Raw genomic sequence first — 17,326 nt, 5'->3', positions numbered from 1 at the left:
CGAGACCCCACCTCTACTAAAAAAAATAGAAAGAAATTATATGGACAGCTAAAAATATATATAGAAAAAATTAGCCGGGCATGGTGGCGCATGCCTGTAGTCCCAGCTACTCGGGAGGCTGAGACAGGAGGATCGCTTGAGCTCAGGAGTTTGAGGTAGCTGTGAGCTAGGCTGACGCCACGGCACTCACTCTAGCCTGGGCAACAGAGTGAGACTCTGTCTCAAAAAAAAAAAAAAAAAAAAAAAACCAACTTATATTAAGTCAGGCACTGCAGATAAGTAAGCAAAAGACTGATTAGTCGTTAAATGATGCTGGTACAATTGGTTATCTATATGAAAAAAGTGAAATTGAATGTTTACATCATATTGTTCACAAAATCAATTCTACATGATTAAGAATTTAATTTTGAGAGATGAATCTGGAAAAAATTTTGTAAAACAAGAAATTATGGCACAGAAGTATGGAAGGATTTATAAAACAGATATAAAAAGCACTAATAAAATGTTGGTAAATTCACCCACATTAAAATTAAGAACATCCATTCATCAATAATACCACAAGGAGAGCAAGAAGTTAAATCAAAAGAAAATATAAAATAATTTCATAGAAAAATAGGTATATATGGCCTATAAATAAGTGAAAAGATGCTCCATCCTATTAGTATTCAGGGAAAGGTCAATATCTATATTCAAATATAATTTGCAGCCATGAAATTGACAAAAAAAGGAAAAAATTCCAAATGTTGGCAAAGCTGTTGATAATCCTTATCTATTGCTAATGAGAGTGCTGATAAGATGAAAACTGACCAATTATTATACAATAAGCTCCATTTGGCAATATGCAATCTCATGAGAATTTCACATATTATAAAGAACTTGAAGTCTCAGTCCTTAGCAAATAACATAATCAATAAAAAAATAACATTTCTCAATTCATTTCAACACATTTTTATTGCTCTGATCATTTGATGATAAGTAGTCAAGTGAATTTTGGTTCACATACATATACATACATTATATTAATATATGTTGAGATCCACTTATCTGAAAATGACATTTGCATTGCAACATTTTACAGTCCCATTGAATATTCAGACTAGGTCTCTAAACCAGAGTGAGCTAAAGACAATCCTCTAGATCAACCCTTTGGTTTATATCATAAGAAAGTGAAGCCCACAGAGTTTAAATGACTGTCAAGTTCATAAAATGTGCAGGACTAGAATTCAGCCTCCTGACTACCCATCCAATCTCTGTCTAACACTCCATGCCACCTGTGTTTCAGAAAGCAATGATGTATAGCATTCTAAAAGCAAAAAAAGAAAAAAAAAATCCCACAGAGAGAAAAAATTGTTTGCAAAGATGTGTCTTAGTAAGAAAAGAATAAGTATATTTAGTCAACTCAGTTTAAAAGGGCAAGGAAGCATGTAACATATTCAGAAAGATTCCACTTAAATAACTAAATAACAAGGTTTGGGGGCTTGAAGAGGTTTTATCTAATTAAAAGGCTGTGGCATTTTATCAGAGCAACCTCATACTATTCCAAGTGCATAATTCAGAATGAATCTTAACAAAGGATTTGTTTGCCAGATATTGTGGCAGAGCCAAGAGGAAAAAATAGTAAACAGAGTTTGCAGTTGACTAGGCCATAAGCTTTGAAGTTATATGGGTGCTGATGTCTTTTAACACTATGATATTCCTGCTACTTAAAAATGAAAATATATCACTCCTTTTATATTATTTAATTCCAAATTTAAGTAATTTAAATTTGCCTTAAAAACAACCATATAGTTTTGGAAAAATTCACTCTGTGGAATATGCAATTACCTTAAAATGCCATAAATGAGACATAAATCTGAGCAGGGAAAATATTTTTTCCTATGCTCTTTTTCATAAAGAACATGTATACTACATGAAAATACAAAAATCACTCTATTTTTTACAATATATTTGAAGAAGATTTATTTCTTCTAATTCTTTGCTACCTTACAGTCTTTGTAATTTAAGCTTTGTGGTATGCTATATGCAAATACCAAGCAGCACAATGAAATTATGTATGTATTTCCATTGAACACTTAAAGAATAGGTCTATGGCCCACAGCAATGATGTGTAAAGAATTTATAACAAATCAATAATAAAAAACCTCAACAAATCTTTAAAAAAATAGAAAAAATGCTTGAAAAGAAACTCCACAATAAAAGGATATCCTTATGAAAAGATGTTCAACTTATTCTTCAGAGAAATGCAAACTAAAACCAAAATGAAATACTACCACATTCCACTAGAATGAACAAAGTGGAAAAGAACAAAAAAACATGAAGTGTCGATAAGGATGTGGAGCAACTAGAACTCTCATAGCTTGTTGGTGGGAATGACTTTGTGAAATTGTTTGGCATTATCTTTTAAAGCTGAACATATGCTTACCCTATGACCTAGAAATTCCATTCATAAGTATACATCCAACAAAAAATGCACACATTGACCATCAGGATAACATACCAGAATGTTTATTGTGGCATTCTGAATAATAAGCTCAAGCTGAACACCACTGAAATACCAATCAATAGTAGAATGGACAGTCACACAAAGGAATAGTAAATAGCGATGACAATATATGACCTACAACTACATGCAGAAATATGGATAAATCCCACAGTAACAATGTTGAGTTAAAAAGTGCCAGCACAAAACAGAACATACTTCTGATTGCATTTACATAAAAATTATAAAAACAAGCAAAACTAGTTATTGTTAATCAAGATATTGGCTACCATTGGTAGAGATGGAAAAGGAATACTAGTGAGGAGAACTCTTGGGGTATTAGTAATGTTCTGTTCTTTATTTGAGCACTGGTTACAGGTATGCTAAGTGTGCAAAAAACTCATTTACCTGTACACTTTCGATAGGTACTTCTTAGTATGAATACATTCTTTCAATAACAAGTTTAAATAATCTAGATGATTGAATACAAAATCAATTAATCTGATGAAGTATTTTTCTTCCTGATTAATGAGATGATATGAGCAAGACATTATTCCTATTAATGCTACTATAGTAGTAAAAATCAAATATAATAACAATAGTAATAATTAAATTGTGACATTTAAAAACTTTCAATGCATATTAATATCTCTTAATACCATTTGCTCTTCAGAGCAATCTCATGAGATTTTTAAAATATATAGAATGCATGGATATAATTATAATTGTTTGAAGGGCCGTACCCTAAATTTGATCATTAATGGATTGGTGTCAAGATGAAGAAACACTCTCTATTACCAATCATAGAAATGTTATGATGGAATTGCAGGAAAAAGTTAAATATACTTTAAAAATTTAGAACATTTATCCAACATTCTATATTAATTTGTTTTATATTGTCATGCAGTTGGAGGAAGAGATCTAAGAGGGTGCCATTAGATTTCAGTACTATTCAATTTTTACCCCTTCATAACTTAGATGAAAACACAGAGTTCTTGCTTATCTAATTTTCTGAGGGGAAGTTCAATGGAAGAATTAGAATTCTGTAAATTCTTGATATGCTGACTGGATGAGCTGACTTTATCAAAGTCGTATTTAATGAGAATAAACCTGAGTTCTATCCTAAGATCCAAAACCACCCTAATGAACAAGTAATAGTACATAGGAAACATGAATTTCCATCCTCAACAGGTAAAACAAATAAAGCAAACTCTTTAGAGGACTGAGAATATGAATCAACAGCATGAGGAAGACACTCAGAAAAGCTCATGTAGGCATGGGTTGCATTAATGAAAGTATTTAGAAGGTGGATAGTACGGTACTATTATTTAGCGCCGATCAGCTTATACCTGTTATCATATACCTATTTAGAGAAGCTGGGATTTGCCTGGACATCTGCTAATACGATAAAAGACATCTAGATTACAGCAAGTATTATTAAAAAAAAAAAAAACATCTAAAGAAAGACTCAGGCGATATATGGTAGCATCTTTCAATATTAGGAAGGACGTCTTTTAGAAGAGCAATTCTATTTGGTATGACATCAGGGATGTAAATAGAATAAAAGCATAAAAGCTATGGGAAAATATAACCCAAAATAATGAAGATTTTATCAGGGAGTTATCCATAGGTGGAACATTGCATTTGATATAAAAACAAACTTCTCATCCCAGAAAAGACGTAAACATAGCTCAAACACTTAATTGGATGTTGTATGAATAGAAAGTATTCAATCCTTGGATGGTAGATTGAACAAATGGATCCCTTTGGACACCAAAAATCACTGATATCTGCTCCATAGAAAGGAATGGTAGACAAAGAGAGGTTAAATCATGCCCCAAGTTCACATAGAAATTTATTCTCAGGACAATGTTCTTTTCCATTACCTGTGCATAGGATATAATCTCATTAATTTGACCCTATGTTTCTACACTTTCCAAGTTCACTGAACTTCTTTACCAAATAAACAATCTGCAAGGGATTTCCCTTACATTCTAAGTACAAGGATGCCTACGGGCAGAGAGAATTCCCATTTTCCCCACTTATATAAAGAACATCAGGCCATTTTCCTATGCCAAAACTAATCTACACTATTATTCTTGATTATCTTGCTTTTCACATATATAATCCCAAATCAGACAGGTTTGTAATGTTTTACTATAATTATGTGATTCTAAGATTGTGTTCAACACATGTCAGAAACTGAATTCAAAATATAAAAAAAGAAATGAACCAAAAAAAAGGCATTTGAGTGTGAGACCTGCTTTATTTGTTTTTCTAATCTAAAAGTCAAATACATAAGGATGCTTTGCCAAAAACATCCTTGACTAAACAAAGGTACACACTAGAAGTTTCCACTATTAAATTAAATAGTAAGCCTGTCTGTCTCTGACTCTAGAAAGAGAAAATCACTTAGAAAAACAGAAAAGGAAAGTCTACCTACTGAAATTCATGTCAGGTTAAATTCCCAGTCCCTAAGAAAGTTGATATTATTTTATTTGCCACAATCCAGTGTAATTTAGAAATTAAAACAATCAATTGATTAAGGAAAAACATTCTTACTTTAAAGGAAGAGTAGTCCACTCTTTCCTTAGATTTTCTACTTGACACAATATTGTAAAACATTCTAATATCCCCAACTATGATTCAACATATGTAAATTCTGAGGCTAAATTCTATTGTTTTACAACAAGAAATCAAGCTTTATAAAATATTCATTCTTCAAGGTTTTATTTCACTTAGGTAAACCTCAAGGAGATTAATATGGAAATAAATTGCCAAGTTCCCATTAAATAACCCTAAAGAAGAGGTAGCCTCTTGATGGTATACTTGAGGTCATTAAATATGAAAGCTAAAGAAGATTTGGATATTATTAGTCCAATGCGCTCATTTACTAGATGAACAGTGTGATGGCCCAACAGACAAAATTATGGTCACATAACTAACTGAGAGAGAATCAGAATATAATCCTTGCTCTCTTGATTCTAGTCTCAGGCTCTTTCTCATTTCCAGATATTGCCATGAAATGAGCCTCAAATTCATGATCAAAAAACTAAATGTAGCTTAAACTTGAGCATAATTTTCCCTAAAGAAAATAGGACATGGTCTAAAACTCTAGCACAATAATTTTCCAATCTTATTGTGCAACTGATTTGCATATGTTTAAATGACCACAGGTGCTGGGAACCAAACAGGCCACTCTACGCCTATCTGGACTGATAACCGGTTCTGCACACATCATGTGACACAAAGGGAAAGTACTGGATAAATACCCTGGCATTCACTAGGTGTGCGATATTGCAATTACTGGGTCTGCTTCAGATTCAAGTCCCAACAATTTAATCTAACAACTAGACTCTAGCAGTTTCTAACCAAGAGGGAATCAGTAATGCAATCAAAATAAAAACACATAACTTGGTGAATATGCACTTCATAAAGATTCTCTGCAAGAAATTATAAGTTCTCCGAGTGCCAATTAATGATTACTTAAAGAAGTAAATAATAGGAATACAATTATATTCATAGCAGATTTACAGAAAATCCTCATATATAAAATGGATGTGGAGTAAATAATTTCAAGTATGAAATTAATTACCAACTTGGTCAGGGCAGTATATGCTGAGCAATTTATCTATTTAACAAAACTCCAAAGAGCATCCGATTTATAATATGCTTCTTTCTCCCTAAAATCAGAATGGGGTGGCTTCTAATTTTAAAAATCTATAGTTTAACTCATTCAAATATTTTTGCTCCAAATCATGGAATTCAATATTTTAATAGATACAAATGATGGTATCCTGAAAGGTAACAGGAGAGGGGAGGAGAACTTCACAAGGAAGGGAAAACAGTTGGTTAAAGTGGAATTGCTCTAACAAAATAATGATCTCAGCACCTGCTACTCAAACTGAAGGACAGTGCCATCAGCATCACTTGGATATTGTGAGAAATTTAGAATTTCAGGATTCCTTCCCCAACCTACTGATGCAAAATCTGTATTGTACTAAGATCTCCCAGGTAATTCTAGTGTACATTAAAGTGTGAGAGTCCTGCTGGTGTAACAGATTCTTACACTGTTGCATTTTAGAATATCTTTTAAGAATTTTAAGGATATTTTTGGGTCTATCATATCTAAGTACCAAGACAAAAAATATATTGGTATCACGGCACTTTTCTTAAAGAATAAACATCCAGATAAATTATTTTGCGTCTTTTGACTGGAAATAAGAAGCCTGGGAGAGGGGGAGAATTGGAGAGCTGTGATCAGTGTGTAGATGTTTCAAATATCTATTTAATATGCACCCCAGCAGAGAGTCCAGGCGTTAAATCACCGGAGGTAATCTCTGAATTTTTATTCTCAACATGTTTCACCTTTAGGCAATATTACAATAAAATTCTCTGTGGGTTTGCAAACTCGGTACCACTCTTCTGGATAAATCTAAAGGGTGCATATCATCTCCTGGTATGGTCTAACAAGTCATCATTATTAGTAAATATACTTAACAAGGTTCATGCAACCGCATTTATAGTTCTCTCTAGAAATAGTTTTTGTTCATACCCTGCTGCAACTGAAAACAAACTATCACATATTCTAGATGTGAACTGACTCAATGAAAACTAATGAGACTGGGCTGCCACATTTTCACGTATTTTAGTTAAATGAACTCGGAATATTTTAAAGTTAATAATACCTTGCGATGGAGGAAATCTAAGCTGCTAACTCAAAGTCTACTATGTTCAAAACAAGAATGGCAATTTTTTAAAAGAAAGAAACAAACTAAAGTTATATAGGTATCCCCTGTATCTTAAGTAGAGGAGAATGTAAATAAATATGTGATAAGTATAATGAAGAATTATGATGAATTGGGAAGAAATGTACTCATGTAACTCTACCCATTCCTTTGCTTCTTAGAGACTTAGTGATTCTTTTCTCTACGTGCCCATCCGTCACTGCTTAGGTAGATAGGAAGGTGGGAAGTGGGGAAGAGGACTGCATGTTAGGTATAGTTGAAAAGTCAGTTTTGCCGTCTTCCAGTAATTGCTGAGGAAGATAACTGGCCAGTTTTGGGAGAGTTTATTTATAACAGAGGCTCCTTAAATTCTTTTGTTTCATAGCGGTCCTAATAAACAATTCTATGAGGAAAATTTCCACTCGACATGCTGTTGTGCACATAAAGTCTTACCTAGCATATGGTGGACATTTAATCAACGTTAGATGTTACGATCATTATTATTAAAGTAACAACTATATTTTAAACCACCCCCCAGAAGTTTAAAAAATAATCAGCTTTTCACCAAATCTTTTATTAACTAGAATATCACTATGTTCAACACACTAATTCTAGGAGCATTTGGGTTAATTAAAGGTTCATGAAGAAAGAAAGAGATGGAAGTACTATAAATTAAAAACAGGAAGGAAAAGATACATATTTCTGGTTTAGCTTTTTAAACAGATTTTGTACCTGGATGACTTGGAAAATAATTTCATGAGATTTTTGCTATTTAAATTATTTTTTATTCTCTAGGGAAAAAGCACGGGGCTAAGAATTAGGAGAGGTGAGCATTGGTTTCTACTTGGTCACTTTTCAGCTCTCTGCCCTTGGCCACCCCACTTAGCTTCACTGGGCCTCAATTTCTTCCCTGGAAAAATGACAAAGCTGTACTAAGTGATCTCCAGTGTTTCTTTCAATTCTAAAATTCTATGGTTCTATAACATTCTTGATTTTTTTGAACCACTATTTCATCAATTCATTCAATAAACATTTACTGAAGCTCAACTCTATGCCAAACTCTATTGCTTCCCTGCTGTCAAAATCAGGCAACATGCTAGAGTTGAAATGTCTTTAAAGATTTTTGATGATTGCTGCTTTTAAAAGGAACATCCCATAGCACCCCCTACCTCCTTCAGCTTCTAGAGATAATTCTTCTTTATTTTGTGAAGACTTAAAATTGTAGAAAAACAAAGGGATATGGAAAGGTGTTCTATTCACATCCTATTAGATGTAAACTTTCTATTCTGGTTAGTTTTCTTCCTTAGCCCAGAAAAGAACACCTTCAACAGATTTGCTGGAGTGTTAGAAGACTGTGTTTGATAACTGCTTTTTCCTCAAATTTAAGGTACTTCTTCATATAAATGCAATTCCTAGAAAAATAAAATATTTCAAGAGAAAGCTAATATTGCTTATTATAAAATTATATAAATTAATTTGTGATTATGCATATTTTCCAATAAAAGTATGGCAAGATTAATTGACAATAACTAGTGTTTTCCTATGGATAGAGCTCTTAATTTTGAATTAGGAGACTAAGGTTCAATTCCTCGCTTTATGGTTGGTTATGTGGTTATATGACCATGAGCAAGTAAATGTAGCTGAGTATGAGTTTCCTGTAGTACACTGGATACAGTCATTCTGCCATGCTGCACTTAGATTTTTTTTAAAAATGAGGATCTGCTGGTGTGTGCCTGCTGGTGTATTCCCAGTCACTCAGGAGGCTCAGGTGGGAGAGTTGCTTGGGCCTAGGAGTTCGAGGTTGCAGTGAGCTATGAATGCACCGCTGCACTCCAGTCTGGATGACAGAAAGAGACCCCATCTCTTAAGATAAAAAATGAAAATCTATAATACAATGATATAATTATAGGAAATTATTATTATCAATTATATACTGAGTCATGCATAATAACCTCACCTCACCCCCTCTAGCATAGCTGTGTTGAAAGCATCATAGATTAACATTCTCTATCTCAGCATTTTTTATCCCAGGTTCCTTATTTGATTTGACTACTGTTTTCTCGTTTCTCCCAAGGATAGTACCAAAGCAGCACCATTCTAGATGCATAGAACTGACTCAATGAAAACTAATGAGACTGGGCTGCCACATTTCCATGTATTTTAGTTAAATGAACTCAGAATATATTTAGTTTATCATATATGATGGATTTTTAAGAACTTTATTCCCTTCCCAACTCCAATAGAGCTCTAGTTTAAGTACAAACACCCAGAATGTATCAGAAGGACTTTGAGGTATCTCACAGAATTGAAGGAATTGTTAAATCATCAAGTCTTGAAAAAGAAGAAACTCGGGTAAACTCAAGCTCCTCAACTCACAGCTCCTGGTCTCCTCTGGGGTTGTACCACTCATAGGACTAAGCTCCAGTGAACCCCAGTTTTGAGGTAATTCCTTTCAAGTTCTGAATTCCCCAAATCAAAATATTTGACTAGCTCAGCTTGCATTAGAAGTCAACTCCCAGGTGAGTCTTCTGTGGCAAGAATAGGGGAAGCAGTGAGATTATAAAATAGGAACTTGTGAGGAAATCATTGTGAGAGGACCGCCAAATCATTCATTAACACCTAACACTGTCAACAAGTTCCTATGGTGACCTAATAAGAAAAGAACACCCTTCCTAGCATGTAGGAATTATTATCATCTCCTTTTTAGTTTACCTATAATACAAATTTAGATCTTAAGATCCGAGATAAATACTGGACTTCAGCTGATTTATGACGAATTTTATTTAAACTGTGAGATCTTATCAGAAATCTGAGTGACACGTAGAATTATGAACTTTAGAGCTGGAAGAGGGAGACCCATAAAGTTCATGAGATTTTCTCTGGTGCACAGGTAAAGTTGGAATGAGAAGCTGGGTCTCTAGACCAGTTGATCCCAAACAGGGATGATCATCAGAATTAGCTGGAAAACATTTTACAAAAACATGTTTGCAGCACCCCTACCCACAAGTTCTACTTTACTATCAGAATGAATCTCTTGATATTATATTATTATTTTTTAGCTCCTAGTTAATTCAAATGACCAGTTTAACTTGAAACTCACTGTTCTGGGTTTTTTGTTTTTGTTTTTTAGTAAAGTAATGGGTCTTCCCTTATCTTACTCTCCATGGAGAGAACCCATTTCCCAACGGTGAGCCCAAAATTCACTATATAATAGATAAAATATAAATGAAGAAATCAAACAGCAGAGCACATTTTCACTTTTCAGTTTGGATGCAATTTCATTGGATAGAGAACACTCTGGCCAGACTGAATAATACCACCTCTTGAATCAGTAGCTAAAATTCACAATACATCCATTCACTTCTTACAGTGAAAGTTCTCTGTTCTCAAGGACAGGACACATTCCACATTCACAGGCTGTAAATCCTTTTCAGTTTTCTTTTCTACTTCTTGTGAGTAAACCAAATACTATGTTAAAACAAGGTAGGTTTCTTTTTTCTTTTTAAAGATCCTTTGCTTTGACACTATATGGCAAGAATATTTGATATATTTTATACTCCATACTTGAAGTAAGTTTCCTCCACCTCCATTTCTCATACTATATACCTTCCCTACCAACAATTCACAAAAATTTAAAAGTTAAAAAGATCTTCTAATTCAAGGGCTTTCAAAAATTTCTTTCCAGTGACCCGGGACTCATATACAATACATAAACTTTCTACTTACAATGTACTCTTCTATTTTTCATAGAAATAAAAATTATTCTAAATTGCTTTCATAATCCAATAATGATTCTCAACCCAAACCTTGAAAAACATGAATTTTATTCAAACTCTACATTTAATAGATAAGAAAACTAAGGCCCAGAGAAATTAAGGGACTTGGTAAAGACCACTTAGCTTGTGAATGATTTGGACTAGAATTTGCATTTCTGGCTCTAAATCCTATGCTCTTTCTACTATACTTTCCTACGTTTCTAGTGCTGTTTTGTATAGGTTAGAATGAATATCTTCATAGTTTCAGATGGAAGAATATATTCATTCTGAAGAATACAGGACAGTCTATTTTTTTCATCATGGCATTCTATTCTAATTTAAACTCTTTCACAGTTACCTAATTTTTTATAACTCATGGAGAAAATATATATAATTGTAGCTTTATAACTTTCATATCACCAAACAATATTACTATTATTTTTCTCAGTAGTCTCAAAGTAATCATCTGAACTACCTCACCATATTTGCACTACTATGTTACGCTTTTCAACATCAAAATTTAACTTTTGCCGTTTCTTTTGATATGCATTATTGTAATAATAGCTTTTGATTCAAGCGTCCAGATATTCCTACTTAAAAACAGATAATGCATTTTATTTTGATAGTATTGCCCACCATGGAAACAAAATCTATATCATTTTGGAATAAAAATTAAATACATACCATGATTTTGACAAGAAGCTAATATTAGCTAATACTAACAACAACCAGGTATATCATGCTGAGGTGATTTGATAAAATGTCTAATATTCACAGTGGTTGTCAGTTTGGCATCAAAACAAAATCACCTAAACATCCTTAAAAAACAGTGATGCCTAGGTCCCAGACCCCACCTCAATATTCTCATTTAATTGGCAGCATATGGCCTGGTCATTGGTATTTTTATTAATAGAAGCTTCGCAGGTGATTCTAATGTGCAGAAATGGTAGAAAACTAAGGATTTAAAGAGACATGACCTAGGCATTTAATGTGTAATAATAGTGGCTCTGTAACCGCATTAATTTAGTATAATAATGTCTTAAAATTTTATGGTTCTTTAAGCTATAATTACAGTTTAGATATGATCTGCCTGTGTATAGTATTGCCTTACATTTGCATATTGCTTGAGTAACTAATAAGCAGTCTAGCATATTTTCTCTTACAAAGTGGAAACATTTAAGTATATGTCCCCTCACCCCCTGCTGATTAACATGCACTTAGATTGTACATTCTCAGACTGACCTTTGCAAGTCTCTGATTTTAAGTCACAATCTTCTTTTTAAGAGCCGATCTTTATGAATGAATACACAATCCCTTCAGATAGTACAAAAACCTAAATCTATGCTGATATTACATATCTCCTTCCCAAAGGAAATATCACCCAAGAAGCAATATAGGGTTGTTTCTTGCTACCTTACATGTGCCCAAACCCATAGAAACCCACAATTAGCTGAATTCAATTGTTTTCAGATTTTTTAAATTTAAAAATGTAGCCAATCTCCAAAACTCATTAAACAACTATATAAGGTTTAAGTATTTCTGGCAAAATCGCATGTAAACATTCAAAGAAGGCAAATGTTCCAAATCCTTAAAAGGCTGTCTTAAACAGTGTTCTTTAGTTACTGGTCAGAATAAAATCTGACACTGATGAAAAGGATAGGGAAGGTAATTATCCCACTATGAATGTTTAAAACAAAGGTATTCTACTCTGAGGTGAAGGTCACGAAACGAAGTCCTGGGATAAAATAAAGAAAGAAAGACAGACACAGAACAACAGCTAGTCCTGAAACAGCCTACGAGAAGAGCCAACACCCCATCCATCAGTAACTTGTCCCTGACAAGCTCATCTTTCTTTTACAAGGTGACACATCTGTACACAGCAGGCAGAAGAAATTTTAAATGTCTGAGCTCCTCTTCCTTATAATAGACAAATGCACAAAAGACTGATTTTTGCTTCCCTTGCTGCTGTGCCTTAATAAACAATTGGCTCAGGATCTTAACCAAGCCAAATGCTGACTAAAAGCCTCCTCACAAAAGCCTTTAATAAATTTCTGCTTGTGTTTTCTTTACATGTATTTCAATTTGAAGACAAAGACTTTCTTCCCCATTTCCCTCATTTGCTGTTGCTTGTTCACTAATTAAAAAGCAGGCTCTTTGGATGCTGGAATGAGAGAAAATGGAAGAGTGGGTCAAGATTGAATGTCCCTGACTCTGGCAGTCATTAGGATTCTCTTCAGTGAAACAAATCCTTTATTCTCCATCTAGCTCAGACTCAAGGAAGGCACAGAAGCAGCCCTTCAGCCCTTCCTACCTCAGGTCAGAGTCCTTTTTATACTTGGCATACAAACTAGAAACATCAGAATTCTGTACAAAATGGAAAGTTTTATGCTTCCAAGCAATTCAACTGCATTCTGTGGTCTCTCCGTCCTGTGGGCTGCCTTAGCAGATTCGAGGCATCTCTTAGGGCAAAGTGGTTTGAAAGCTTTGAGGTTTTCTTGGCGACTGGAAAGAATAATTTGACTTTTCTTGGAATAAGATCATATTCAGCAGAAAAGATCTGCTGTGCTCAAGGTCATGAATCTTGGCTCTGTGAATATTCAGTTATTCAGCAGAATAGCCACTCCAAGCCTTCAAAGCACTTTTGGATGCTGCTACAGGTGTTGCCTTTAGAGAACTCCCTGACAGCCACTGAGTTCTTGAATCTGCATTTCCCCTTCTTGGCGCTGTCCACTCTGCTCTCTGGAAACCACATTCCCCTATAATTATGAATATGTACACAATCCCAGAAATGTCCATATAAATGCTTACCTGAATCAAGATTTATTTATACTATATATTACACATATATGATATGAAGTTTCAAAAGGGAATAGATTTTTTTTTTTGAATTGATGTATTTTAAAAGTTTAGAGTTGTAAGCATTATTTTAGGACGTGTTGCTTGCAAAATAAGTCATGGAAGCCCTAAGGAATTAATTAATTAACTAATTAAAGAGACATATATTAAGGGCCTACTATGTGTGAGGCACCATGCTAATTGCTTTGGAGAAACCAAAGTTAAATTAGACGAGGACCCAGTTTATGAGGTGTTCACAACGCAAAGTCGATAAAAGGCATATAAAAGGCCATGGAAATTTAAAGGAAGGGATTATTTCCAAAGTGTTGAGATACATTTCATTAAAAAGGTAAAGCTTAGATAACATCTTGAAGGAAGACAGGTTTAAAATATAGGAAGTGTGAGGAAAAGACACTCCAGGGTAGGATATAGAGGAAACATTTTGAAGTGAAAAATCAAGCAATTAATGACATTTGACCAGAACTAAGGTAGCACGATGAAGAATAATGTCAAAGTGAGGAAGTTTCTTTCATCCTTGATAAAATGAGAAGACATCCTTGATATTTGTATCAGAATAGCCATCTGAAAATGAATGGTTACTCAATAGCATGAATTTAGGAAAAGTTGCCCTTTATTTTTTTATTATGAGCATAATTGTTTTAAAAATTTCAGTCTACCAAAAATGAAAGTAGTATTTTCAATGTAAAAATATGGAGAATTTAAGCATTTGGAAATCATTATTCAGGTTTAATTCAGAGAGAAAAAAAGCGATGGAATGGTCCATCATTAGACATTTTTATTCTTATTCCCTATCAAATAGACCAATGTGTAAGGAAAAAGCCTTCTTGTAAAAAGGGTTTAATTTGCACTACCTTTCGAGGAAGATATCTGTCCAACTATTCAAGGAGATAAAACAAAGTTATATTCCATTTAACTGTGAGATATATTCAGTAGATTGCATTAAACATGATTTTAAAATATTGTAAAGAGGCTTTAGATTCTTTAAAATTACCATATTGAACATATGAGACATAAAAGTACAAGGTACACTTTAAAATATATCTTATGAGAATGCCAATTTTTCTTTATTGAATAAATTTAATGGCAAATGTATATAGTACCTAAATACATTTTTCTTTTGACCTTGTCCCCGTTGTGTTTAAGAGCCCAGGCTCTAGAATCACAGAAGACAAATCATCAGTCTATCACTGATTAGCTTTGTGATTGGGGACAAGTTATTTAAACATTCTAATCCTCCATTTCCCACCCCCCATAAAATGTGAAAAAAAAAGCAATGTTTACCCAGAGCTTAATGAGTTGATACTTATAAAATTATTAGCATAGAACCTGTCCACAAATCATTCAATTATCCTGTACACAATGTTTTTTGTTTGTTCTTTAATCTTATGAATTAGTTCCCTCAGACTTTTACTTCATGGCAAGCTGTTCTCATTTCTTTTTTTTTGTTTGTTTGAGACAGAGTCTCGCCTTGTTGCCCGGGCTAGAGTGAGTGCCGTGGCATCAGCCTAGCTCACAGCAACCTCAAACTCCTGGGCTTAAGCGATCCTACTGCCTCAGCCTCCCGAGTTGCTGGGACTACAGGCATATGACACCATGCCCGGCTAATTTTTTCTACATATATTTTAGTTGGCCAGATAATTTCTTTCTATTTTTAGTAGAGACAGGGGTCTCGCTGTTGCTCAGGCTGGTCTCAAACTCCTGACCTTGAGTGACCCACCCGCCTCGGCCTCCCAGAGTGCTAGGATTACAGGCGTGAGCCACCTCGCCCGGCCTGTTCTCATTTCTCGACTTAAGAAAAATTCCCTACCACAAAATTTATAAAGATAGTTCCTCCTTTTTCTTCTAGCATTTCTATAATATTACCATCGATTCAGTGTTTATATGAATATGGGAGAGAAATCTAATTTTTCTTTTCCACATGTATAATCAGTTCTTCCAACACTATTAAATATTATATCCTTTCCTAACAGTTTTTAAACATCATGTATATCAGACACTAAACTCCATATTTATTTAGATCTATTTCTAGACTCCATTTCCTCTCTACACCTTTTGTCTGTTTCTGTGTCAGAACCAGACTGTTTTAATTATAGTTGTTTCACAGTACCTTTCAGTATCATGTTGGTCACTCACCTATGCTGTTATTTTGTCAAAAAACTTAGCCTTTTATGGGAATTTATGATGGCTTATTAGTTTTACAATTCCTCAACTCTAACCCCCCAAGTTGAGATTATGAATTGAATTGTCCTAAATCTATAATTTAATTCAGAACTTGAATCATCCTATTCAGAGGAACATAGTTTGTTTTTCTACTTTTTTGGGGTCCTGTTTTGTATCCTTCTGTAAGGTAGTATTATTTTCTTTATGTAAATCTTATATAAAGCCAGAGTTTTGTAATGTTTGGGTAAGCTTTTTATATTCCTAGAATCTTCATGTGGGGGAAAAAAACTTAATGATTTAAACATCAACATTAATTTGATACATGTAATTATTTGAGAGAAAACCCAGTCAATATTTTTTGCCTTCCCACTCTAGTCTTCTGTCCTGATTACGCTTGGTAATTGAATTGGTAAGAAAAATGCTTATTTTTTATATTATTCTTTCCTGTCTGAAAATAGCTTTCTTTCAACAGACTTATATATGCATATTGATAGCCATTAAGCAATACTATTTTTAAATTATGTTTATGGCAAGGAACAACTCCTATAAGTTTCTGAGGAGACTAGCAAATGCAAAAGAAATAAACAACAAATTTAACTGGAAACATGCAATCCCTCAATGGTTAATCTCCTTGACTCTACAATCAGAAAATAAGGAATAAACCATTCTGATAGATGTCTATGGAATGGAATAAAATTTGCTTCTACCAGTTCACTGGAGAATATTCTTTCCCCCAAGTTCTCTTTATTTAGTCTATCCTTCAGGTTGAAGGAAAATTCTTCACTATATTATTCACTAATAACAACCTGGAGGGACAAAATTACATTGAAAATGCCAATAGCCACTTTTTTCACTATTGAGGTCCAACACTCACCACACTAACTCAGTAAATAAAAATGTTGTAATTTAAGCCAATTAAATACGATGGGGAGTATCTACAGGGTTTTTTTAAAATATATTTTTTTCTTTTTTTAAAGCACAAATAATAAATTTCTTGATTTTGATGTTGAAAATAACATGTCAAATTCATACACATTCAAAATATGACTTAAATAGACATTCAAAGACACATCCCAGAAATGAACATTTTTCTATAAGCTGTATAGAAAGTGTCTCTAAGTCTTCATTTCTAAGAGAAAATAAATAATACAAGAATGAATAAAAATAACAGAGTGTCTCTTCTGGAATTAATAGCAACTACATTGCTATACCCTTTTACCTGGCTTTACTTTTCTTTCTCTATAACACCTATCATAACATAAACTATGAAATATTTATTTATTTCCACATCTCCCGTGAAAATATGAGCTCCCTGAAGACAGGTTTTTTTTGTTGTCCTGGTGGTTGTC

At 33.7% G+C, this 17,326-nt stretch overlaps 1 protein-coding gene across 17 annotated transcripts in view; it reads right to left on the bottom strand.

The window, feature by feature from the left end:
• The window catches only part of NRXN1 (neurexin 1), a 1,058,130-nt gene that overhangs the window by 680,373 nt on the left and 360,431 nt on the right, over nucleotides 1-17,326 (bottom strand). Inside the window, exons 6-7 of one of the 17 annotated variants that reach the window (XM_069494606.1) lie at nucleotides 17,266-17,285; nucleotides 7,035-7,038 (exon numbers count right to left, since the gene is read on the bottom strand). The exons of the other annotated variants lie outside the window; for them this stretch is intronic. Of the exons in view, the coding sequence (XP_069350707.1) occupies nucleotides 7,035-7,038; nucleotides 17,266-17,285 (24 nt within the window). The remainder of the gene's footprint in view (nucleotides 1-7,034; nucleotides 7,039-17,265; nucleotides 17,286-17,326) is intronic. 17 annotated transcript variants of the gene reach the window in all.

Source organism: Eulemur rufifrons, chromosome 19 (assembly GCF_041146395.1).
Source record: "Eulemur rufifrons isolate Redbay chromosome 19, OSU_ERuf_1, whole genome shotgun sequence".
Classification (NCBI taxonomy): Eukaryota; Metazoa; Chordata; class Mammalia; order Primates; family Lemuridae; genus Eulemur; species Eulemur rufifrons.
This window is presented reverse-complemented; position numbering and strand designations above follow the sequence as displayed.